The 26,460-nt window shown below is 54.3% G+C and overlaps 1 protein-coding gene across 1 annotated transcript; it reads right to left on the bottom strand.

Annotated features, from left to right (window-relative positions):
• Positions 1-685: 685 nt before the first annotated feature.
• MMP15 (matrix metallopeptidase 15 (membrane-inserted)) lies at positions 686-21,033 on the bottom strand. The gene is made up of 10 exons (XM_006863571.1): positions 20,843-21,033; positions 8,511-8,659; positions 7,857-7,985; positions 5,156-5,463; positions 4,668-4,829; positions 3,673-3,926; positions 3,290-3,428; positions 2,280-2,430; positions 2,050-2,165; positions 686-1,140 (listed from the first exon to the last, which is right to left on the bottom strand). The coding sequence occupies exons 1-10, from the start codon at positions 21,002-21,004 to the stop codon at positions 686-688; spliced, it is 2,025 nt and encodes a 674-aa protein (XP_006863633.1). The 5' UTR covers positions 21,005-21,033.
• Between the last annotated feature and the right edge of the window lie 5,427 nt (positions 21,034-26,460).

Below are 26,460 nucleotides of genomic sequence, written 5' to 3'. Positions count from 1 at the left end.
AGCTGGTAGCGGTGGGGAAGGATGGGTTTCTTAGGCACAAGGAGCCAGGCTTTCTGGGGTTGTCAAGGTGACTTTGGAAGGAACCTCAACAAGAACTCCTCCCTTCACCACCTCAGCCCAGGGCTGCCCCTGGTGAAAGCTTGTTCTAAGGCAGGGAGAGAGGCAGGTGAGTGGAGACCTCGCCAGTCTCCACAGCAAACCAGGCCACCACTGTGGCTCAGCTGAGCAGGGGCCAGGCCTCCCTGGTCTCCCCCAACAGGTCCAGGCTGGGGAGCACCTTGTCAGCTCTTCGTCCACTGTCCCAATACAGGCCTTCTGTCCCTCCTCCTCTGGCTGGGGCCCCACCTTTGGGTGGGAGCCTCATGCTCCGTCTGGAGCAGAATTACATTTAGAAAACTCTAAATGCTCTGCCTTAAAGGACTGAGGGGCCACCCCTGCTCAGGAAAGTGGAAACAAATGCTTAATTAGTATGCCAGGAAAAAAAAAGAAAGAGAAAGGATACCTGGGCATAAATAAACAATGGGGGCAGGACGGGTGGGGGATGTTTGAGGGTCCAGAGGGGCCCCCGTCCAGGAGCAGAAGGGAATGCTCAGGCTCTTGCTGGGATGCCCCATAGAGCCATCTAGAACTGCAGGCTCCGCCCTACCGGGCCCCTAGCACCAAGAGAGCAGGCTGCGGCAGGCAGTCAGACCCACTCCTGTAGGGAGCGCTTGCAATAGAGGAGCATGCGCGGTGCGCCCTTGCGTTGCATCTGCACCAGTGCGTAGGTGAGGCCCAGAATACAGAGCAGTAGCAGCAGCGGCACCAGGACCATCACCAAGTTTACAGTCCGCGCCACCTCATCCATCTGCACTACCACGCGGCTGTCCCCGTCCTTGTCTGCCCCAGCTTCGAAGTCCCCCTCCCCGCCGACAGGCCCCGCCTCCTCGTTGTCCTCGTTGTCACCCCCTGCCCCAGGCTCCGAGCCCCCGTCGGGGTTGAAGGGCGGGCGCGCCACGTCGGGCCATCGGGGGCCGGGTTCCACGTGCTCCTGACAGCCCATGAAATCCCGCAGGATGGACTTGGGGTAACCGGGCTCCATTCGCAGGCGCTCATTGTCAAACTTCCAGTATTTGGTGCCCTTATAGAAGTAGGTGTAGGCTGCAGGGACAAGCAGGAGGGGTGGGGTCAGGTTGGGTCCACCCACAGCCCGGAGACACTCCAATTGGACCAGAATATGTGGAAGGGGCCTTGGCTTTAAAACACCCTCTTTTCATCTACTTTCCTGAACACTTAAAAATTCTCACTTCCTACTTGACAAGGATAAGGCTGAGGCTTAAGAGTGGGGTGGGGTTTTGGTCAAGACCACGATTATTAGAATCTCAGGCTCCCTGGCCCAGGTGGACACAGACTACCCTCCCAGAAGGTCCAAAGCTCCTATCCAGCCTGCTGGGCTGGGGGCTGTGGTCACTCTGCTACCTCAGTGGTTTCACTGAGCTCAAGGCCACTAGGCCATCTTGCAGTGGACCTGGCGTGATGCCTGGCCCTGCCTTGGCACCCTGCCCAACTTCCATCCACATTGGGGAGGGCCGAGTGTGAATCACGGTGCTGTTTGGAGCAGCTGCAGTCCGTGGGACAAATGGGAACATGAGCCAACAAGCAGGGTCCCCCTGAACCTGAGCCCCAGACTACCGGAGAAGCGCAACACAGCCACAGCTGTCTATTGCTGGGTGACAGGTGGGACGTGGGGGGCACCCTAGAAGCCTCTGAGTAGGCTCATCTACAGGCTCAGGGCTTCCTCAGGGCTGCCCAGGGATGGAATCCTGGCTCCACAGTTCCTTAGTAGCTGGGGGAGTGGGCACGTGACTACAACGCTCAGGCTTAGTTTGCCTGTCTGCAAAAGGGGACCCTAACAATGTTGAGAGGATCATGCTTGGGACCCTCCCAGCCCAGAGCCTGACACAGATGTGTCCTCCCCTTGAACTCCTGGACTAATGGTGACCTCGTGCAAGTCTCGCCTGTCCCCTTGGTGAGTGTGTGGGATATGGTGAGTCCTTGGCAAGCTGCTACCTGCGTCGTTGCTCAGGAAGGCCCCTTTGGGGGAAATGGGGATCCCCTTCCAGACACTGATGGGCTTGGGGTATCCGGGGTCTCCATGCTGGGTTTCCTCATTGAATCGCCAGTACCTGTGGCCAAAAGCAGCCAGCTGTGGATCTAGAAAGGTTGCTTGGGCCCAGTGCCCAAGCTCTTTCTGGGTAGGCCTGAAGGTGGGGGCGGTGAAGGAGGAGCATGTTGCTCACCTGTCCTCCTGGAAAAAGAAAGTATGGCCTGTGGGTTCCCACCAGATGGCCGTGTCAATCCGGTCATAGGGGATGCCCAGGCCATAGCTGGTTAGCGGCTGCGGGTAGCCAGGTTCCAGGTTGGCTTCTCGGAAGAGCCAGTATCGGTCACCTATGGGGAGGGCCGGAGACGGTGTGAGGATTAACTTCTCTGAGGGGGTCTGTGTGTGGGAGGGAGCACGGGGAATGCTATTGTGGGCCCACAAGTCCATTCACATCCATTGCTACACAAGCACACACACACATTGATAACCGCATGCTCATGATGACATTCAAGTCTGAGAACTCACTTGTGCAACACACCATCTCAGTTATCAGAGATACCCGTGACATATTCATTTACACGCACAAGACACCCGCTCACACCTAGTCACACACACTCTGTCACACTAAAAGCAGGTCTTTACTCCCATGTGGAACGGACTCCTCCTATGACTCCTCCTACTCACAGTTCTTATACAGAGAGTGGAGGGGGGAATCATGCTTGGTCCCTGGATCTAGAGGCTATGCCCCTAGGGTTCCCCACTTTCAGTGAAACAGTCCTGTCCTCAAGGACTACCTGCCTCGATGGGGCTCAGGCTAGCAGGAGGCCTTCCGCAGAGAGGCAGCTGGTAGACGGCTCTGAGACCCTCAGCAGACTGAGAGAATTTTCATGAGGAAGGGGCTGCAGGAAGCCACCAGAACAGGGCAGAGGCAGGAGGCAAGAGTGGAGGGAAATGAGGCAGAGCCGCTGTGCTTTAACGGGACAGGCTTTAGCCCCATCAGAGCTGCTTCTGGTCTCCATAGTCCCAGGTGGTCCCTAGTCCCCGATCTCCCCAGCCCTGCTCCCCCTCCCGGTATGAGCGCACAGTGGGGGGCTCAGGATCCAATGGGCATAGGAGACACACACTACAGCCTTCCTCCCTCATCAGGACCAGAAGGCCGCGTTACAGGCCAGGCCTGGAAGGCAGCTCACCCCTGCCCCAGCTCACCCTTGAAGAAGACAAAGCGTCCGTCCTGGCGCTCATAGGCAGCACTGATATCACTGGGCAAGCCACGCCAGAAATGCCCTATGGGCATAGGATAGTTGTCCAGGACTCGGTTGTGCCGGACCCGCCAGAACCAGCGGCCCTGTGGAGAGACTTGGCGTGACTGAGAGAGCTCTGTCCTCAACTAGTCCCTTCCTGGGTCAGGGGAGATATGAGGAGGCCAGTGAAGTGTGAGGAGGGTCTTAGAGAGCCAGGGCTGGGGGCATGGCACTAGGGCCTGTGGTGGGACCCTGGGTGAAGCAAGGCTTTGCGAGGGTTGGTGGGTGGTCTACTGCCTGAAACAGGTCAAGGGACTGGGGAGGCAGGGGAAGGAGCCAGGACCAGACCTTGAACACGAACATCTCCCCACGCAGCACGGCCACTGTGTCGAAGTCCCCATCGCAGATGTTAGGACCATACTGCTCAGGCCGCTCTGTGGCGCGGGGCTGGGCTGGGGGAGCCGGCTTTGGAGGCCTCTCTGGCTTCCCGCCTGGGGGAGGTGGCTGGGGAGGTCGAGGGGGTTGGTGGTCTGGTCGGCCTGGCCTCCGAGGTGTCACAGTGGGGAGGGGTCGGGTGGGCTGTGGCTGACCATCAGGAGTGCCTGCAGGTAAAAGAGGAGGTAAAGGGGAAACCCCAGAACTCAGCCGGTCCTTCTCAGAATGCTGTGACGCAGGTGCCTCTGGCCTAAGAAACCTGGGAGCTGAACCAGGTGAGAGATACCTCCCCTACCTGCCACTATCCTAGCCCAAAGGGACTGGATCCTCCTTCACACAGCCCTCCAACCCCCACGCTGGGCTGTCCCTGCTTCCAGTTCTCCTCAGGGACATTCCCCTCAGGAAGCTCTAGAAAACAGGGGACATCCAGGGCAAGCACCCTGGACTCTGCCAGGTGACCATTCTTCTCAACAAGGGGACCTCTGTCCTGGCCCAGACAGAACATGGGACTGCCCCACCCCACAGCCCTCAGCATGAAGGCTTTCTCCCTTGGCTGCACCTGCCTCCAAGTCCCAGGGAAATGACCAAGCAGTGAGTGGAGAGCCTTTGACAGGTGCAGGTGGGGAGGGACACTGAGATGACGTGGTCCCGGGATCCCTGGGACATCACTGTAAGGTCAGACACCACTGAGGAGGAAAAGAGGTCCTTCGAGGGCCTCACCCTGGAGTCACAGTGAGGGACAGGCCCTTTCTGGGCTGGATGTCCAGCACCACCATCTACTCACCATGTGATGTGGGCAAGTCCAGGCCTCAGTGTCCTCATCTACAAAATGGGATAGTGGCAGGACTAATGCTGCGTAGGGCTGGGAGGGGGTTAGCTGGGAGCTGCGTGTGGTGTCCACCGCTCACCATAGAGCTGCTGAATGCCCCGGAGGTCGTCCTCGGGTAGCTGGAAGTTGTCTGTGTCCATCCATTGGTAGAAAGGCGCCATGATGGCGCTGGGATTGTTTGAGTGCTCCAGTCCCAGTGCATGGCCCAGCTCGTGCACTGCCACCAGGAAGAGGCTGTTCCCTGTGGTGGAGACAGGCAACACAGTCAGCCCTGGCCCATCCTGGGGACCCAGCCACCCCAGAGAACCTCTGGGCTGAGGCTGCCACAGACAGGGCTTGCCCTTGCTTCATTCTTGGAAGTGGTAGAGCTGTTGTGACTTCCTGGCTGCAGTTTACCCATTCTGAGAAATGGGTACAATGATCCTTTCTTTTTTCTTACCACTCCCTTATGCAAACAGATGGATGCCTAGTGCTCATGCTCCAGAGAAGCACACAGGGCAAGCTCGCCCCTCCCAGCCCTGCAGCAAGTGAGCACCTTCTGCCCCAGCCCTGGCCAATTTTCCTCACCATATAGATCAGTACTGGAGAAGGTCCATGGTTCCTCTGCATCAAAATGGGTGTCTCCGCCCAGGCCGGGCCCAGGGAAATAGGCATGGGCCAGAAAGCCACCTGTGCCGTCAAAGGGTGAGCTGTCACCGTGGAAGCCAGAGGCAAACAGTACCATGATGTCAGCCTCCTTCTGCCGCCGCATCCGGATGTCCTCATAGGGCACCTCTTGGAAGACCAGGGGCGTGGCCTGCTCCCACACACGGAAGGCCTTGCGCACTGCCTCCAGTGAGTGGTACCAGCCCAACTTTTCTGTGTAGTTCTGGATGCTGCAGGTGGACAGGAAGACAAGGGGCACATGTCCCCAAGGAGTGCACATAAGACATGAGGTGGCACATGGACAAACCAGCTGTTACCACACTAACTTAATAGAAGTGTTCTCATAGGGTTTCTAATGGCTGTGAGCTTTCAGAAGTAGATCTCCAGGTCTACTCTCTAAGCCACCTCTGGGAGCACCTGAAATTGCCTGCCTTTTGGTTAGTAGCTAAGCGCTTCACTGTTTGAGCCAGCCAAGTGGCGGGGTGCATCGACAAGAACCCATCAATATCAACTGTTGGTTAGTTTGACATGATTTTAAAAAACAGAGTTAGCATGTCAAACCCCATTTATTAAGATGTCATTAAATAAGGTGTTGCAAATACACTTATTTTAAGAAAAATGTTAATACAAGTACAGGTGACTATGTGGCCTAGGAAAAGTTCTAGAAAGTAGGATGTAAATGTCTGAGGTTTGGGAAACAGTTCTGAGTGTTGGGTTCCAGGGTCGAGTCCTGACTCTGACAGGATCTACGTGACCTCCAGCTTCTTCATCTGTAAATGGGGTTTCTGGGAAGATGGAATGAAAAATCACTCACGTAGAACACGTGGCACACAGCCTGACACACAGCAGTGAGATCAAGCCTGCTAAACCCATGCTAATAGCATTAAGCTCCTGAGCCCTGGGCATATGGCCATTAAACATGATGGGTGTGTTTCGGCTGCTTGACCCATTAATTCACTTTGGGGCCTGGCGTCAACATGACTACAGCAGCAACTTTTCCTCAGGGAGATGGAGGCGGTGGCTGCTCTGGAAGGGTGAGGGGAGCCTCAGTTTGCAGGGGGCTCTTGCCAGATGACTCAGCAGAAAGAGAAAAGTGCCCAACACCATGGTATCTGCTGCCTGCCTACCTGGCAGATGTCTGGATTTTCACAGCCCTCCCTCCAGCCTTTTGCAAATGCCTGAAACCGGGAGTCCCTGGGTAGTGCAACCCGTTAAGAATTTGACTATGCTCAAACAAAAGGTTGGTGGTTTGAACCCACCCATAGGCGGGCCCAGTGATCTGCTTCCCAAAGGACGCAGCCTTGAAAACACTGTGGAACCGTTCTACTTTGTACACACGGTATAGACACAAATCAAAATCAACTCAAAAGCAGCCACAGCAGCTACACCTTGTTGTTGTTGCTAGATGCTGTCGAGTGAGTTCTAACACTTTGTGCAACAGCATGGAAGACTGCCCAGTCCTGCAGCATCTTTACAATCATTGTTGCCATGTTTGCGTCCATTGTTGCCACCACTCTATCAATCCATCTTGTTCATCGAGTCTTCCTCTTTTTCACCGACGTTCTGTTTTAACAAGTGTGATGCTCTTCTCCAGGGACTGGTCCTTCCTATTAGCACATCTAAAAGACATGAGATGAAGTTTCACCATTCTTGCTTCTAACGAACATTCTGGCTCTACTTTCTTCAAGACAGATCTGACTGTTCTTCTGGCAGTCCATGTTATAGTTAATATTCTTTGCCAGCACCGTAATTCAAATGCATCAATTCTTGGGGTTTCCATAGTTATTGTCCAATCTTTCCATGCATATGAAGTCACTGAAAATGTCACAGCTGGGTCAGGAGCACCTTGGTCCTCAAAGTCACATCTTTGCTTTTTAACACTTTAAAGAGGTCTTTTGCAGCAGATTTGCTCAGTGCAACCCACTGCTTAATTTCTTGACTGCTGCTTCCATGTGTGTTGATTGTGGAACCAAGTAAAAATGAAGTTCTTGACAACTCCAACCTTTTTCCTGTTTATCATGATGTTACTGATTCATCTAATTATGAGGATTTTTGCTTTCATTATGTTGAAGTGAAATCCATGATCTTCATCAGTAAGCGCTTCAAATCCTCTTGACTTTCAGCAAACAAGTTTTGTGTCATGCATATCACAGGTTGCTAATGAACCTTCCTCCAATTCTGATGAACATTCTTATATTCCAGCTTCTTGGATTATTTGTTTAGCATACAAATTGAGTAAATTTGATGACAGGCTACAACTCTGAAACACACACTTTTCCCATGCCTTAAACAATGCTTAAAGAAGGAAAAAAAAAAGGCCCTCTACTATGAGGGTCCACAGTTTGGACAACACAGAACCCCATCTTGCCTGGGGGAGTCTAGTCCTGGGAGGCTGGGGAAGGAAATACACCAAGGGGAAGCCACTAGAGGGGTCTCCAGAGGAAGAGACTAGTAGGGTGTGGGGCTGATTTCCTCAGCGTGGGAGCTCCACAGGCCACCCCGGGGTGCCCTGTTGTGAAAGGAAGTCTTCCAGACAACATGGCTGGGAGCTGGAGCCTCATCCCAGGTGGGGAGGGGGCACGAGGCTCTGGGGATGCCCCTCCCTAGTCAGCCAGGCCCCTACCTGAAGGTTAGGTGATAGGTGTTCCACTTCCTCCCGGTGAGGGCATAACGCTTCCTCCGCCGTCGCAGGTTGGCCTTTACACGCACCCCAAACTGGTCTGGCACCCCACAGCGGGGCCGTTTCATCCACCTGGGAGGGAGTAATAAGCAGAGAGCCTCCACTGGACACCCTGCCCACTTGGGCTTTGCCTCTTCCAGTCTGTCTTCCTTCTTCTCCCCACCCCATCCTGCCTCTGGCTGAGGAGCTGCCCTCATTGGAGTGTGGTCATCCAAGAATAGGGGAGTATTTCCAAGGTCTCAGGTCCTTGATAGTATGCTCTGGGCGTTCCTTTCAAGGATGTGAGGTGTCCCCATCACCTGTTAGATTCAGAGCAAGCTTGGCTAGGTAGTCCCCTCCAGAGCACATGTGCTGCACCTCCCCATTGCCATACCTGTGGCAGACAGCACTAATCAATTATTACACTCTCTGCCTCAGGAGATTCCACCTCAGGCTTCAGGCTTCAGGCAGACACTACTGACCAAAGAGCACTGGCACAGAGGATGGATCCATCTGTCATTTATTATCTAGGACTTTCTGCTGTGAAATTTCCTTCCACATGCCAAGCCCTGGGTTGATGCCAGTGGGGTCTGGGAGGGGCCCGGAGGCAGGACTCACGCCTTGGTTTCTTCATCAAGCAGGCCCGTGACGGGTATTCCGTAGAAGCGCTGCATCTCAGCCAGGGCTGAAGCCAGGATCTGGGCGGAGCGCATGGTGGACATGTGCCGGCTGGGCTGAGGCAGGTAGCCATAGAGACGCAGCCAGTTCTGCAAAGAAGCTTCAACTCAGTGTGGGCAGGACCAGGCGCCTCCAAACAGTCTGACCACGGCTCTCCACCTCCAGCACCATCACCCTCTGAATGGCTCTGCCTGCTTCTACCACCCCTTGGGGCTCTTCTCACACAGGAGCCAGAACAAGTGGCCTTTTAAAAGCCTGCTAGAACCTCCAGTGGCTTCCCAACTCAGAGCAAAAGCCAATTTCTCTCAGCAGCTACAAGGCCCTCATCATCTGCCCGGCACACTCCAGCCTCAGGACCCTTGCATTTGCTGTTCTCCCTGCCTAGAGTGTTCTCCCCCCAGACATCTATACGGCTGATAACCTCATTTTCTTCAGGTCTCTGTTTCAATCTGCCCTTCTCCAAGAAGCTTTCTCTGACACCTATGTCAAAACAAAGCGTCCCCTCCAATCTTGCACTCCCTCTTCTCTTTTCCCTAAGTTATCACTTGCTGCAGAGTCCTGGTGTGGCAGTGTAGGATATGCACTGGACTGCTAAGCATAAGGTTGATGGTTCAAACCCACCAGCTGCTCCTTGGAAACCTTGAGTCAGAAATGACTTGATGGCACTTAACAACAATCACTACTGCACTTGGGTGGTACAATGGTTTGCTGTTACCCTAAAGGCTGGCTGTTCAAACCCACCCAGTGGTGCTGTGGAAGAAAAGCTTGGCAATCTACTTCCATAAATATCATGACCAAGGAATCCTGTGGAGTGATTACAAGCTGTCACATGGGGTTGCTATGAGTTAGAACCAATGTAACAGCAATAGTTACATTGTTTAAAATTGACTTGGAAGCATTGGAGGTTCTGTGGTTGAATTTTAGGCTTCTGTGTGGCAGACCTGCTGGTGCAATGGATTAAGCACTGGGCTGTTAACCTCAAGGTCCACAGTTCAAACCACGAGCTGCTCCTCAAGAGAAAGATGAAGCTATCTGTTACCGTAGATTTAGTTCAGAAGCTCCTAGGGTCGGGAGAGACCCTCTGGCAGTGGAATGGGGCATTCACTTCCCAACCAATGCACCTCCTCCTGCGCAGCCCCGACGCATCTGTCAATGGGGGTTAGTGTGTCACTATGATGTGGAGCAGCAGAGCTTCCAGACTAAAACAAACTAGACAGAAAGGTCTGACAATCTCCTTCTGAGAATCAGCTCATGAAAACTATACAGATCAAAATGGTCTAATCTGCAATCAGTCATGAGGGTGAGCATTTTGTTCTGTGATACATGGGGTTGTCATGAGTCAGGGGTGGGCTCCACCACCACCATTTCTTTATTGTTTGTTTCTCCCCATTCAAACAGGAACTGAGCTTGCCGGCAGGGGGGGTGGGTCCAAAGGCGCTAGACTTATTACAGCGCTGGTTTCTCAGGGTAGGTCACCTACTGATTCAGTCAGTCCTGCCCAGACCCTAAACCCCGGGGGAGAACAGTCCAAGAGGGCATGACACTGGACTACTAGCCACAAGGTGAATGGTTCAAACTCACCAGCTGCTCCTTGGAAACCCTATGTGTCAGAACTGACTTGGCATGAAGTCTCTTCCTACTCTGCCACAAACTCTTTTCCCCCTCAGGGCCTCAGTTTCCTCGTCCTGGAAGAGTTTCTGGTGGAGGGTGGAGTGGTGGTGATTGAGGGAGATAATCCTGGAACAGGCACAATAGATGTGGCTACCCCTTCCAGAGCTTGTTGGACTTGTATCCACCCCCCACCCCCACTCACCCCGTCTGTCCACCCAGCCAGTGTTTGCTGAGCAGCCTCTCTGTACTTGGAACATGGTAGCTGGTACCACAGGGACCACGCCGAGGCATCTTAACCTAGGACCTACAGTCTTCCCAGGGAGGCCCTGCACACCCACATCTCAGACACAGGCACGAGACTGTGAACTGATCTGACTGTGGTGGTCACAGCAGAGGCTGGGACTCCCTTCAGAGTTCCAATGAGCCACACTCAGCCACACCCACCTCACACCCTCAAGGCCATGAGCAGAGGACAGGAGCTCCTCTGGGTCTTGGTCACATGCAAGTGTGTCCTTGGAACTTTTCTTTGCTGATCCTGGGTCTCTGGAGGCTTGCTATGAGGAGACCCAGAAGGCAGGGGTTGCACACCACGAACCCATGAGAAAGCATGTTGGAGGAACATGGTGGCTGCTCTGCTTGGCCGGCCACCAAAGTCACATCCAATTCCCTGGGCACTTATTCCATCAGTGCCATCCGAGAGTCCAGCCCTGGCACCTGGCCAGGCCTCCAGTGTGGACAGTCCAGCTTGTAGCACCCAGGCTGCCGATGGAAGGAGCAGCTGCTGAGCCAAGAAAGACAGGGCAGAGAAACTGTCAGACTGGAGCCCAGCCACAGCTGTCATGCCCCTCAGGATTCTGGGAAATAGCCACAGAGCAGTGAGCAGAGGCGCTGTGCTGGTAGCACAGAGGGCTGGGGACAAGTCTCAGCCCAGTCATTTCTGAGGTGTGACTGCGTGCACACCCAGAGTCCATCAGCAGCACCACGGGGTTGTGTTAAGACCTGCCTCTGCTCCCGGGTGTCTGTGAGGATTACATGGGAAAGTCCACATCAGCCTGGCACTGGGCTACACGGGGAAAAACCAATCCTGTTGCCGTTGACTCAGCTCCAAGTTAGGGTGACCCTGTGTTACAGAGGACAAGTGTGCCATAAAGTCTTCTGGGTTGTAATCTCTATGGAAACAGATGGTCAGGGCTGTCTTCTCTAGGGCTGCTGGTTGGATTTGAACCACCAATCTTAGCAGTTGAGCACAAGCCATTTGCACCAGCCAGGGATCTTTGGGCGGAGAAATGGCGAATAAATGCATTAGTAATGACTTGAATTTGGTGAGACAGGAAGACAGAGATGGAACTTGGTTGTGGGAAACTTGGCCTCTACCAGCTGGGGTGGGAGGAGGGCCCTGACTTCACACCACTGCCCGCTGGCCATGTCCCTGGTGAGGCCAGACCCATGGCCTCTGTACCCACCCTCCCAACCTCCGTGCAGAGGCCCAAGCCTCCTTTACTCAATTCTTCCTGATAATGTCATGGAGACCGTGTCCTTCCTGGGATGGGACACCTTACGGCTAAAGCTCCTGTGGGTGTGGGTGTGTGTGTGTATGCGGGAGGTGTACTGAGGGTCAGGGGTTGGGGGTTCATCACCCTTAAAGGAAACGGTTTTCCTGAAGACACTTGGACATACCCAGAAAGGAAGGCCACGATGAGCGGACAGCTCTAACAGGCCAAAAGAATCCAGCCGGAGAGGGGAGGGGAGCTGGCTCATCATGAGGGCACCCCGACATCACCTATTTACATAAAGTAAAAATATCTGGGAAGCACAATCACAGGCCACCAAGGGGCTGATTAGCTGTGGCTGCAAACGACAGGGATGGGGAGGAGAGGCGGGCTGGGGCCCTGGGGAGTGGGGCGGGGAGCTGGGCTGTCTGCTGTGAAGAGCTCCTAAGCCTGGGCAGTGGGGCCTCTCCAGTCCTGGGGGGAGCCTGTGGACCCTTCTTCCTGACCACTCTGAGGCCTTAGAAAGCTGAACTCTTCCTCCGCAGGACCTGTTAAGCTTTGAATCCTCAATCACTGCTAGGGAGGAGAGGCAGAGACTGTGAGAGGCTGACCTCTGGGCAGTGGTGGGGCTGGGGGACCACAGAAATAGCCTTAGCACCAAATGGCGGAGCCTCTGCATGGCGAGGCCAGGAACCCGTTGAAGTCTGCCTGCTGGCAAATGCCTGCTCAGGGTACCTGAATGCCAAGTGCCAGGCAGTCTGCCGGAGCAGTGTCAACCACTCACCCCACCAGGCCTGTGGGCTTCCTTCCCCCGGCCCCCTGTGTCTAGTAGGAAGTTCCCCGTGACCCTACTGCTGTGCTAACTTTACCTGGAAACAGCATGGGGTCAGGGGCACAAGTGCATGGCCTAGGCGAGGGGAAGTAGCCAGGCTGTAAGGGATGAGAGGGGTTCTCAGTCCCAGAGTGGGAGGTAGGGTGGGGTGGGGGTTGTTCCTTACATCACACAGATGAACCACACAGGTGGTACTTTGCTTCTCTGGTGGGGAAACTGAGGCTCAAAAGGTCAGTAAATAAATGGCAAGGATTTGAACTAGCACTTGGTTTCCTCCTTCACCTCCTCCTTTTGGGGGACCAGGGTCCAGTAGGAGACGGGGCTCTGGAGAGGCTCTGAGGCCCCTCCCACCTGCAGCTCAGGATGGGGCTGCTACAGGAGATGGGGCCCTTCAGGGTTCTCTTGGTCAAGCATCTCTTGAGCTCCGGATCCCATACTAGAAACATGTCTCCAGGATGCACGGGATGAATCTCTGGCCTCAGACAAGGAGACAGGAGGTCTGGCAGATTCCATCAGACAGATACAATCATTCTCAGAGACAGGAAAACAGACGCAGCGTCAGTGTCCAGGAGAATCTGCTCCTCAGAAGAGACCACGAGGGGCTGAGAGCCTACTGAGGGCCAGGTCCTCCATCGGTCACCACCCTGTAATGCTCACAAAGCAAACCCACACGGTTCCCACTCATAGTGGGAAAAAGCGATCCAATAAGACAGAATAGACCTGCCCAACTGAGTCTCCCAGGCTGAAATCTTTAAGGAAACAAACTCCCACATCTTTTTTCCTGAGGGCTAGCTAGTGGGTTTGAACAGTTAACCTCTTATTTAGCAGCCAAGCAATTAACCACTGTGCCACCAGGGCTATTTTAATGTTCACCGAAACCCAAACCAAACCCAGTGCCATGGAGTCCTTTCCAACTCAGTGACCCTATAGGATGGAGTAGAACTGTGCCATAGGGCTTCTGAGGCTGTAAATCATTCCAGAACAGTCTCGTTCTCTCCTGCCCCACCAGGGCCCCTTTCGATGCTCACAACCATTCCTAGAAGCCATTCCCATTCTCAGAGGGTGAGAGTCCCCTCAGGTCACATGGCTGGTCTGGGACTGAACTGGGCTGAGCGGGGCTGGGGATACAGGACTCAGGCCCACCTCAGGGAAGGTGCCCAGCATAGCATGGGGGAGGGTGTCCAATTCTCCTCACACCCAGCATCTCTGTTTGTGTCTGGTCATGAAAGCTGCCCCCCAGGACAGCTGAGTCAGCACTGCCTTGGGAGGCCATGTCTGAGAAGGAGAAGCCAGATCGATATAGTGCATTAAGCAGCGGTCCTAGGAGCAAGGAGAGGCCGGCACCTGCCAGGGTCACCACAGCCCCCTCCCACTTGATAAAGGCAATCTCTGCTGGGCTCTGCTTTGCTTCCGTCTGTCCTACTCCCTCGGTAACCCGGAATAGGGCTGCTCAGCCAGGCACAAAAGGAGTTTTGTCAGGACTGCCAGCCCCCAGACCTCTCCCGGCTATTGTGAGCTCCTCACTGTGCCCGGCTCCCCTGCCCCACACCCCACTGGCTATGCACTGCCAGCCCTGCAGGCACAGAGCAGGGACTGACAGGGGCCAGAGGCACATAGGCCTCGGGGCCTAGGGAATCTGAGCTGACTGAGGGACATTGCGCAAGTGCCAGATTCCCCAGTCTCAGGCTGGAAGGGCCTCAGCCATCAAATTCAGCTAGCTCACTGAGGCCTCCAGGGACCACCTCTGGGCAAGAACTCAGGCAGCCTCAGCTTGCCCTCCCCACCTCCTCCCCTTGGCTGCTCCCAGACTCAGAAGTGGCCCAGTCTGTCTTTAGGCTGCAGAGCATGCTAAGAAGTACATCCTCAGGCTGAGCAGGGCTGGAGACTCAAGGCTCAGGGTCCGGTTTGTCTACATGCCAGCTGTCAAATAATTGAAGGTGGCTAGGACAGCTTCTCTGAGTCTCAGTTCCCTCATCTGCAAAATGAGGTCAGACCCGTCCCTCGATTGTGTGCACAAAGGGTCTACCAGCCCCGTGGGTACTGGAAGAGGGAGAGCTAAGGCAGGCCATCCAGTCCTGGATGGGTAGGGGGTGGTCACTTCCTGTTGCTTTAAAACAGTTCTAGAAGCAAGAACACTTGCCCATTTTAGGTTTAAATCTGGTCCCACCACCACCACCACCACCACCACCACTACTTCGGGGGAAGGCACCCAATCCTCCCTCCAGCCAGCATTAACCAAAGCTGCAGGAGGGGGAAGGGACTTGTCAAAGGTGGGGGCAGCGGGGAGGGGTGGAAGACTCCAGTCCCAGAACTAGAGGAAGAAGGTCTGCGTTTGTGCTACTTCTCTACCCAGCAGCCTCCAGTCTTAGCCCCACCCCTGCACTCCTCAACCCTGAGGCAAAACAAAGGGTTCTTTGGTCAGTGGGTGGGGTAAAAGAGCCAGCGGCTGGTCAGGCCTTTCCTGGAAATCCCCTACAGGTGTTGACTCCTAGGTGGGCCTGCCCACAGGGCAGAGCCTGGGTGGCTGGACAGGTGGCGGTAGAGGGTTGGGTGGGTCTGGGGAAATCCCCTGGACAAGCTAAGGGCCATTCTGGCCCCAACTCTACAACTCCTCCCTCTCCGGTGCAGGCTCAGCAGGCTCCTGCCAGGTGGGTCTTCCAGGTGGATGGCAGCCTGGGCTCTGATCAGAAGTCTTTAACCCAGTGTGGGGGGTGGGTGCTCTGGGTTCAAATCTCATTCTCCTGTTCCCAGGGTGTGGAACTAGGATGATTTATTTCACCTCTTAGCTTCACTTTCCTCTTCTATAAAATGGGAGCATCTATACTCATAGGAGCTCTGGCAGCGTAGTGGTTATGAATCGGGCTGCGAACCTTAAGGTCGGCAGTTTGAAATTACCAGCTGCTCCGCGGAAGAAAGATGATGCTTTCTGCTCCAGTAAAAATTAACAGCCTTGGAAATCCTGTACAGGGTCACTATGAGTCAGAACCGACTCGACGGCACTTAATAAAACAGTGTTTGAAAGTATTGAAGAGCAAAGATGTCAGCTTAAGGACTAAGGTGCGCCTGACCCAAAGCCATGATACTTTCAATAACCTCATACGCATGTGAAAGTTGGACAGTGAATAAGGAAGACTGTAGAAGAAATGATGCTTTTGAGTTCTGGTGTTGGAGGAGAATATTGAAAATGCCATGGGCTGCCAAAAGAACCAACAGATCTGTGTTGGAAGAAGTGCAGCCAGAGTGCTCCTTGGAGGCCAGGATGGCCAAACTTTTTCTCTCATGCTTCAGACATATTGTCAGGAGGGACAAGTCACTGGAGAAGGATATCATGTTTGTTAGGGTGGAGGGTCAGAGAAAAAGAGGAAGACCCCCAGAAAGATGGGTTGGCAGAGTGGCAACATCAGTGGGCTCAAGCGTGGCAACAATTGTGAGGTTGGCCCAGGACCAGGCAGTATTTCATTCTGTTGTGCCTAGGGTCTCTATGAGTCAATACCAACTCGATGTAACCCAACAACAACAACAAGAAATACTCACAGTTATTCAATGGGGGAAAGGCCACGCCTTCAGACAGAAACAAATATGGCGAAGGTGTTCCACACATGCTCTGCCCACGCTCTCTGCTGACAAGGTCATACTTGCTTTTCAGTGGGCCAGCCCCTGGGCACAGCCTTCAGCATTTTATACTTAAATGTACTGGATCACTCTGATAACTTCACTAAATACCAAACCCACCGCCAGTGAGTGGATTCCATCTCATAATGACCCTCTGTAGCGTTTCTGAGACTGAATTTTTATAGGAGCAGGCAGCCTCATATTTCTCCTGCGGATGGTGGGTTTGAACTACCAACCTAACCCACAGCACCCTCAGAGCTCCTTAACGCCATCAAATAGATTCTGTCATTATTTTCCTTATACTCAACTGAGGCTCAGATAGGTTCAACGACTTGCCCAGCAGCAAATGCCACTGCATTTTACTGCCATTTGGCTGCGACTTCTGGTATACCAGGTGTCATGCTCAAGACACGGAGCTGGAGTCTGACCCCTGCGGTGGTGGTCACACTGTGGAAAGGAAAAGGTAGTGCCATGGGCTAAGGTCAGCTCATATGGGTCCAGAGGTTCAACCACCAGGAGGCAATAGGACACGGGGCATCTCCAAGAGTGGCTGGGTTGGTACAGAGGCCTTCATCTGTCTGTTCTGATATGGAAGGATGAGTTGGGGTCTTTGGTTTCATTTCCTGCCATTCCCAGGAGAGGAATGGGATCTGATGACAGATAGTTTCCTTGTCTCTGATTCGAGCCTAGCTTGCTCACCACTGGTCCCCAGACATCCCTGGAACCACTATTCTGTTGGCGAGTGGTCCTGTGTGCAGCCATAGTGAACCTCAGGCCTGGAGGTCCTTCTAAGACCTCACTGTAATGAAGAAAGATCTAAGCAGAAAGTCCCTAACCCCTCGGCTTCCAAAGACTCAGAGAATACATCCAAAGTCCAGATGGGCTTTGCCCTACCTGAGTGTGAGATGGGTCTGCCACACATAACTGTTGGGATGATATTGAGGTTGTCACCACAGCTGAACTCAGGCAGAAACCAAACTCCCAATTGGACAGATGGCAGAGAACATCTGGATCAAGCATCAAAAGGGGCAAGGACAGGCTGTATGAACCCAAGTGCTTGACACTAATGGGCTTTCCATGCCCTGGCAGCTGGAACCTGCCCTGTGTCCAGAGCCTCCCTCCGTTGGAGAATCCCCACAGTTGGTATCATAGGGGCAGTGGGCGCTGGGATACCAGTCTTCTTTGGGAGTCTGGGTTTGTTTCTATGTTGATTCCTTTCCAGATTCAGGTATGTCTTTAAAAGTTTTTCACCCTTCTTGAGGTGGAGCAAAGGAAGATGTCTCTGTCCATGGGCCCTGGGCAGGTCTGGCCTTGTCCTGAACCCACATCATCCAGTGAAAGAGCATACACTAGGCTGACCTCTAAAAGGGGGTAGCTGATTAAGTAAGGGGATCCAGGCCTCAAACATGGAGGGCAGGGCATGAAGGACACGGCCCAGTCAGATCTTTGCTCATGATAATACCCATCAGACCAGCTCTCCTTAGGCTTTGAAAAAAGGAACACGGAGAGGAGCTGCTTGTTGGTAGCAAGAAGGTTCTGTAGGCACCCAACAAAGCCTTCGCATTAACCTCTTCTTACTTGAGAGTGGACACAGAGGATCACTGCAATTTCTACTCCATATTTAAGAAAGGGAATTAAAAGAGGGGTCAGTGGGACCCTCAGGGGCCAGCATGGAAGTGGGAAAGGGGATCCGAGGCTCATCCGTGAGACCTGAAGGTCAGAACCATCATTCATGACAACCCACCTCTCTTTTTTGCTCCTCCTCCTCAGTTGGTGTGTTATGGGTCTGTTCAGCAAAGGTGGTATGTCTACATTTTAGTGTTGGGAACACCATACCTGTGAACACTGGGGACCTGAGTCACCCCCATATGATGAGTTGAGGGTTAGAAGCTGTAGCTGGGGGTGGGGGTGGGGGGCAGGGTGGGAGAACCATGGAAGAAGAATAGTTTGTGATCTTTTTCGCCACAACACCTGGCCAACAAAAGCCAGGTGTGACCAGAGAGATCAGAAGGGGACAGGGGAGGCGCTCCAGGTGGTATCTCAGTCAAATAGGATCTGCATTTTCACAGGGGAGATTAGACCTGCTCACCTAGCTTCCTGAGTTTGGACTGGTGGGAGCTCTAATATCAGAGAACCCATCTTGGATACTGAGCCATCCTTCCAGTTGAGTTCAGTTTGGTGTTGGGGGCACCTAGCCTGGCAGGGAGGGAGTGGGAAAGTAGGGTGTGGCTTAGTGGTGGCTACCCCCAGGATGACAGCCTTTTCCAAGCTCCTGCCTGGGAGGCTGCAGGTGGTTCCTGCCACCTATACCACGTCCCCCGATTCCATGTTGTACGTATGACTCATAGAGTCATTCATAGAGGCCCTATGTATAACAGGACAAAACACAGCCCCATTCTCACAATTGTTGCTGTCTGAGTCCACTGTTTTAGCCACTGTGCTGACCCTCTACCTGAGCAAACATGATGACCTTCTCTAGGGACTGGTCCCTCATGACAACAGGTCCAAAGTCCATTCCTTAGGTCAATGAAGCTACTGTGGTTTCTACCCCAGGAGGCAGAGGTGGGGAGAGGGGATGATCTTAGCTCACTTGTCCAGCTGCTTGTGAAAGGTCCTGTTGCCATGACCTAACTGAAGTGCTGAAGCTGTAGGGATTATTTTATTGAAGGAGGACAAAAGAAAGCCTGGTCCTTGGATACAGTAGACCTGGGACATTTCTCCAACTGTTCCTGGCAGATGGGCTGGCTTCTGAGGCCAGTTGATTCTTTAGACTCAGATCTGGCCAGACTTGACAAGGTTCCAAGATTTTACCTTAAAGCCAGTTCCAAAGGTGGAGGCAGCCTACCTGTCTAGCAGTCCATCTACTCTGGTTTCCAGTATCCAAGGGTCTCCTAAACCTTTCAGAGTCCCTTCCAGCAACAGGGCCAGGCCCAACTAGAGCTTTCTCCAGAAAAGGGGTTTGAAAGCAGTCACAGAATCTCTGGTCAGTACCAAGGACTTAAGGGGATAGTCTGTCATCCAACCAGGACTCTCTTCCCCTGAGATCCTACGTTACCTGGAGAGGAAAGTCTGGCTGGTGGCTAACCGTGGAAGAGCAGAAGCAAAGGAAAGTGAACAAAGCCCCCTGTAACCACAGGTGCCAGTGCCCGGCTCCTAGGTGCCAGGTAGAGTGCATGACCACCAAATTCCAGCATGGTCCATACTTGCTTCCAGTAACGGAGCTATCAAGGAGTCCAGGTGGCACCGTGGGTAAGCAATGGGCTGCTTATCCTCAGGAGCAAGATTTACAGCCTTGGAATCCCTGTGGGGCATTTTTACTGTATCCTGTAAGATGGTGATGATGATGGTGATGGTGATGGTGATACCATCTCTAAATAGCATAGGAAGTCCTCAAGGATAGGTCTATCACTAGAAATTCTTGGTACTCTAATATGGCAGGTGGACCCACACAGCTGTTTCTGCCCAGCACCTGGGTTGCAGACTAAGCAGTAACCCCTAATAAACGCCTGCCCCTGGGAGGTGGGGGAGGGGAAGGGGGTAGGTTCCCAGCCGGCCTCCCCCAAAGGCCTTTCTCCCTGAAGCTTAGGGCTGAGCAGGTGGGGAGGTGTATGTAACTCGAGCCCACGAAGATTTCTCGGTCCTTCCTCCAGGCTTTTATTAAAGTAGGGCGGGGAAAGACAAGCTTCCAGCGGAAAAATCTCCCAGGCAGCCCAAGGAGGTGGGAAGCTGCTGGGGGTTGGAAGGGAGTGCCCGCCGGCTGCAAATAGAAAAAGCGCTCAGGCCCGTAGCAGCCCAAGGGCAAAGGAGTGCCTGATTCTCAGTAGCCTGGCACAGAGGTGGCCCTCTGGCGTCTCTTGCCCTTCTTCCCGGATCAGTCCCCTCCTCCCCTGTTGGAGGTAGAGAGCAGGGTCTTAGAAGTCCGAGAGAGAATGATCCCGATTTTGCACTGGGTCTGCGGAACTGCAGCCCTTACTATTATTCTGTTCTCGCTCGTGAGGAGGGAGCTGGGCGATCCCAGTGAGGCGGGGACGTTACCCAGACCCGGTTCTGCACCAGGAGATCACGCCTGGTCATCCATGAGACCGATTTAGAGAAGGGACTTGTGGGGACTTCAGGAGGGCTCCCCGCGAAAGTAGAGCAGAATGCGCCCTCTATAATCTGGCCTGGTGGGCGGAAGCGCGGTCTCTTCCTTAGACCCCCCTCTCGGCCTGGCTTCCGTGCAAGAACCTAAGAAAGTAGCCAAAGCGCCCCTGACCCCGGTGTATGCTGCCTTAGCGGTTTGTTCTTGTTCCCCATGAGTGGCTGGGTGTCGCCCATCCCAGAGGGTATTCGGCGGGGGCACCGCCCTGCTCCGTCTGTGTTCCCCCCATCAGCCCCGCTTCCCACTTGTAAAGAATGCCATTGCGCGCCCGCAGATCTCTCGAAGAATCAGCTGCCGGGAGGAAAGAAAGGAGGAGAGGGCTGGCGGCGGGAGTTGCTCTCCTGGCAGGGTCTGGGTCTGTGTTCAGAGCAGAGCTGTTCGGGCAAAAAACAGGCGCAAGCCCTACGCCCTCCAAGGTTTGGAAAGAGGTGCGTCGCGCTGTTCTAGCCTGAGAGGAGCAGCCGCCCAGGTCCCTTTTTCCTGCCTCGCCCCTCCCCTTTTATACAAGGAGCTCCTCTTCACCACCTCTACGCCAGGCAACAAGCGTACACCCCGCAAAGTCCCGGGGCAAGGCGGAGGTCCTTACCTCGGCGTTGACTTCAGCATCTTGCGCCGCTGCGCCTCGGCCCAGGCAGCCCAGAAGCACCACCAGTAGCGGTAGCAGTCGCGGCCGTGCCGCCGCCTCCTGGCCACCGAGGAGGCTGTCAGCCCAGGTTGTCCGCCCGGGCGCGTTCCGGTCGCTGCCCATGTTCTCTGCGCTTGGCCCGGCCAGGTGCACTGCACAAGGGGCTAGCTCGCGAACGCAGAGGCCCCGTGCACGGTTCGGAAACTTGAGACGCTCCCTGGCTCCTGGCCCCGCGGGTGCGCGGCGGACCTCTGGCTCCTGATACCGATCCCTGCAGAAGCCGCTAAGGCCCCCTCGGCCAATTCCCAAGTCTGGGGAGAAGCAGGCAGGACAGTCGGGGAGCACGGAGTGGGTCAGCCGGTAAACGTGCAGGCTGGAGTCTCCCTCCAAGGGGTCTCGCTGCCTTGGCGCCTAGAGCTGGGGGCCCGGCTCCTGAGAGCGAGCGCAACTCCAGAGCCTTTGTCTGGCTCAGCGCTCCGGCCGCCCGGTCCCGCGGCGCCCCCTGAGCGCCCAGCTCCCTCTGTCCATGCCCGGAGTCAGGCGCTGCCCTGGGCGCGCGCCTCCTGCCAGGGGACTCTGCTCGCGGTCGTGCCGGAGCGTTGTCCGGGGAGGAGACGCAGGGAGCTGGCTGGAGCCAGCCAGCGATCTAGGGAGTCGGCGCCCGACGTCCCCGGCGAGTTCGGCGGCTCGGGGCGCTCCTGGCCCTCCTCCCCGCACGCCGCGACCGAGGCCGTTCTTAAAGGGCCAGTGCGCTCCCAGAGTAAGGACTACCGGGCGCGGTCCGGGGTCTAGGGGCGGTCCCCCAGCCAGAGGCTTCCTGGTAGCAGGTGCCAACAAGGAAGCCCCGGTAGGCGGTACTGACGGCGGGAAATGTTCCCAGCCCGCCCCCATCACCCCCAACCCTGCTTCTTGGGGAAAGGAGGGGTGACCTCCAGCGCGATCCCCGTTGGAGGGAGGATGGGCAAGGAAGGATGGTCTCCCTTCTCGGGAGGAATAAAGATTGTTTCTGCCACCTGGTGAAAAGATACGGGGGTGGGTTGGTGGGGAGAGACGGGAGAGACTCAAGTGTCTTAAAAAACAAATAAAATCTAGAAATTGTTGGCCCTATTGAGTGCTCTATTTAAAAGCCCCTGAGTGTGTTTGACTCTTCAGTGACGTTCCTTAGTCTCAAAGTGAGCTTGAGGGGTTGGCTAGGTGGTGGTTGGGGCGGGGGGAATGCCTCAAGGCGAGTGAGAGAGCAAGAGCTCAGGACCCGGCTTGAGGTCCGTGTCCGCATGGACTTGGGCAAGTTCCTTAACCTTTTATAGCCTCTCTGTGCACCTCAGAAACGTGCGGCAAAGGGCTGGGGTGAGGCTTTGACCAGGCTTCGAGCTCCCGGCCCGGCACACAATAGGCGCCCAACCAGAGGCAACTATATTGTGCAAGTGAAATGCAACAATGCAGCCGGGGAAGGCGCAGGGCCGGCGGGCAGACCTGCCAGCGGAACTTATACTAGATTTAATTCTGTTCTAGGAACAGTTTGAGAGGCAGCTCGATGTAGCTGCAGGAGACTCGGCCCGAGGTCCGGAGGTGGGGGTCCGGTTCCACTGTTCGCGGAAGAAGCACAGGCTCGGTGGCTAACCTGCTGGATCGGGAGGTGGGGACTGCGGGGCCAGAGGGCGGCGACCTTCTCTCTTCTCCTTCCCTTCCCAGCGCCGGAAGTGGGAGCTTTCCTTACCTGAGGGTTTTTGTTGTGGTTTTTTTTCCCCCCACAGCTGGATTCACCTACCGGAAATCGGCGGAGCGTTTTAGAAAGGACCTGTTCAAACCGACCAGCGAACGCCGACGCGGACCTTACCCTGAGGCTTGGCAGAGAATTTTTAAAAAGCTGGGGCAGTTTCATTCGTTTCTACCGACTAACTTCTATGTTAGGTCGGTGGTACAAACCCATCAGCCGCTCCTCGAAAACCTTACACAGCGTCGCTATGAATCGGAACCGACTCCACGGCATTTAATAACAACAACTTGCCTCTGGGGTCCCCATTTGGGAAATGAAGTTTTAAAATTCTTTACTTTGAAATTTGCTTCAAGAAATTGTACAATGGTTGTCAGTAATGGACAACCGTGTTTCTCTATTTAATTGAGTGCATTATACAGTCTTTCACAATACGAGGAGACTTCGAAAAGTTCGTGGGAAAATTCCGTTATCTTTAAATTCCATTTTCCTACGAACGTTTTGACGCTCCCTCTATAAAGGTTGGGTTTCTGGGGCTGTTCGGCCAAGAGGGAGCCCAGGAAATGTAAACAGGATTCTTGGAGGCCTGTGGTCAGACACGTTTGGCACTTGTTTTCTCTTCCGTTAGAAGTTCCCCTGTGGCCACACCTTATAGTTTCCATTATCTGCTTTGGTCCTTACAGGTAACCCTGGGCATCAAGGTGAGCTTGTGGTCAGAATGCACCACTCGTTAAGGTTACTGAGTTTCTCCCTTCTGGCAAACTCCTCAGATCGGAGGGAATCCCATGGTACTGCAGTGTGTGAACTCCAGCCATTTAATCAACCAGCTCCAAACACTGCTTATAGTTTGTCAATACCTTTCATCTACCCCAACTCTGATCCCTCTCTCTGCCTTTTCTTCTCCAAGTCTTTTAAACAAAAGCCCAGTCATCAAGTCAATTGACAACTCATTCCCACCTCACCTCATCTCCCACTCTTAGTGATTCTGTATAGAATTTCTGAGGAGTTGCTGGTGGGCTTGAACTGCTGACCTTGTGGTTAGCTGTCCAGTGCTTATCCTACTGCACCACAGTAGGACTCAGAGTTCCTGTCCTAGCATTTCAAGTGTACTGGATAACTTTGAACAAGTTATTTCTCCTCTTTGTGTTTGTTTCCTTATTTGACAGAGGAGGCCTCTGGCCCAGGTAGAAGCTGGGGGTCCCTTGTCCAGAGAATGAAAGGCACTGTGGAAGGGAACCAAGCCCTCAGGGTTGCCTCCTGCAGGGCCCCTCAGGCTGTACACTAGGCAATACCATCAAAGGTGAGACAGCCTAGAATTCCCAGTGTCAAGAGAAGGGGTAAACAAACGAGCGAGCGGAGGTAATTTCCCTCTCCCTTGGAAACAAAGCTGGGGTGGTCTGGAGAGGCGTGTGGTGAGAGCAGGGAGCGCCGGGTGGACATCAGCCAAGCAGGCCGAGATGATCATTTGCCTGCCCTGCAGGGAACATCTGAGGACACCGCGGCCAGATGTGTTGACTGCTCTGCACTCTCCCTGGTGTGATGAAACCCCCATCGAGTGCATTCCTTCATTACAGTCAGCCTGCCGAGGGGTGGACCCTGGCTGCTCAGTCTTCCGTCCAGTCTCAGGCGGTCACGGAGCACCACATCTCCTCTTATGGAAGAGCCAGAGCCTCTTCTGCCCTGTCAGCGGGAGCGCTTGCTGAATGCGCTCTTCCTCAGAGGCGCACTAAGGCCTGGGCCTAGCCTGCCGCCCCCTCCCCCTCAGGAATCGCCTACTTCCTTCCTCTATCACCACCTTCCATTCTCCACTGAAGAGCCCGCTATTGATCTTGGCCATTTCTCAAAGTCGCTGCACGGTAATTCCATCCTTGGCACAGACAGGTTTCCCAAGCCACATCTTCACTCCCTATCTGCCCAGTGCTTCTGGGCTTAAGAGTGCTACTACATCACACTTAGCCCCATGCCTAAGAAAGCAGACTTGGGGTCCCTGATGCTGAGTCAGGTGGTCTGTACATCCTGAAACTGGAACCTCCTGTGGGGGAGTTTCGTTTATACTTCTGTCATCAAAGTTGGGGAGGGAGATTCTTCCCCAGGCTCCCTCTGCCCCAACTGTAAACACCCAGAGGGCCAGGATCAACTCTGTTCACCCAACTGCCCACTCCAGGGCCTGGTGCCCCGCAGCACTGTCAGGCTGACCACTTTGTCCACTTATCATGCCGCTTGCAAGTCAGGGAGGATGCCTGGCTTCCTCTCTCTCTCCAGCGTGACCTCAAAAGCCAGAACCAACTGACCAGTTGGAGTCACATCAGCAGATGAATGCAGTGTCTGGGGACAAGGCATTGCAATTTCTTGGAATCAGTGGAGCCAAGGGATCTGCAGCCTGGGTAGGGCCACACCCCCCTTGCCTCATACCTTTCCCTCAGGTCCAGGGTGGAGACAGCTCTCAGGGCCGGTGAGGTTAGAGCTGAGTCAGGCCTGACCATGATTTCTCACAGGACCCCAGATGCCACTTGGCCTGTCCTCCTTCTGTATAAGGGAATGTTGTTGGGTTCTACTGGTTCCAATTCCTAGTGACCCCATGTGACAAAGCAGAGCTGCCCCAGAGGATTTCCTAGCTGGAATCTTTCGGGGAGCAGAGGCTGGGATTGCAGCACTGTCACCAGGGTTCCTTTCTCAGGGGTTGCTGGAAGGAATCGATGAGAAATCCTAGCAAGGCCTCTGAAAGCGTGAATGGAAGAAGTTATACGTGCCTATGCTCACAGGACTGAGGAATCCGGACAGTGATCCCCTGGTCATGTGCCAAGCCCTGGGGAAATGTGCGGTGTCCAGCCACTCTTGTGCACAAAACGGCAGGCCAGGGGACACCCCTCAAGTCCACCTCAGAAGTTAGAACAGAAACTCCTTTCCAAATTGAAACAGCTGGGGGGCGGGGGGAAAGGCAGGAGAGAGAGGAAAGTCAGCTACTGACTTTGTTTAACAGACATAATCCACAACAAACCCAAAATGAAAACAGTAATTTTAATTTTTGGAGACAATATAGTTTATAACATTAAAAAAAAAAATAGATCTCTTCATCCATCACCAGAAATTCAGATGGCAATTAGAGGGGATTTGATCCTTTGCCCTGGTGAGGGCTCGATGACACCCCCTCTTGGAGTGACTGTGGTAGCAGCAGGAGTGGTCCCGGGCAGGCCCCTCTCAGCCTCTCTGGAAAAGCCAGAAGCCACAGAGCGCTGGAGACCTGGCTGTCAGGCGCTAGCAGGCACATGGACCGTTTGCTCAGGTCTCTCCAGGCGCCTGGTTGGGGTGAGTGGGAGGAAGGCAGGGGAACACTGTTGTGGAACCATAAACGAGTGTCCTGGACTTGGGCCCTGAACCGCCCTATGTGGTGCAGGAGGGGCCCGAGAATAAAAATACAAACATAAAGGGGATACACTTAGGAGGGAGGGTGATGGACTCACTGTAACACCCCATGTCCTGGCGTGGCTGGGACAGAAACAAGGATTAAAAAACCCTGCTTTAAAGCTAATGGCATCCAAATGCGAAGAGCTGAAGGGGGCGTGTGGGGTGGGGAGGATGGGGCCTAGCCAGAAAGACTGCTGTGGAGATCCTGCCCAACAGTGTGTGTGGGCTCACCTAGTGACCCCAATTTTTTGTGGAAGCACCACAAAACCAGAACTAGGAAATCCAGACTGCCCTCTACTGGTCATTTCTGGGATGACAACACAGGCACACCCTGGGCTGACCAGGAGTGAGGTCCAGGTGTGACTGGGTGGGAGAGTGGGAGCATCCTGGTCAGAGGTCTGCAGGTTCCTCTCTTTAAGCCTGGCCTGCAGAGACGTTGGGGTCAGGGTAGCCTCTGTGC

Source organism: Chrysochloris asiatica, unplaced genomic scaffold (assembly GCF_000296735.1).
Source record: "Chrysochloris asiatica unplaced genomic scaffold, ChrAsi1.0 scaffold00055, whole genome shotgun sequence".
Lineage (NCBI taxonomy): Eukaryota > Metazoa > Chordata > Mammalia > Afrosoricida > Chrysochloridae > Chrysochloris > Chrysochloris asiatica.
The sequence above is the reverse complement of the archived record's forward strand: the minus strand, read 5'-3'. Positions and strand labels throughout refer to the sequence as shown.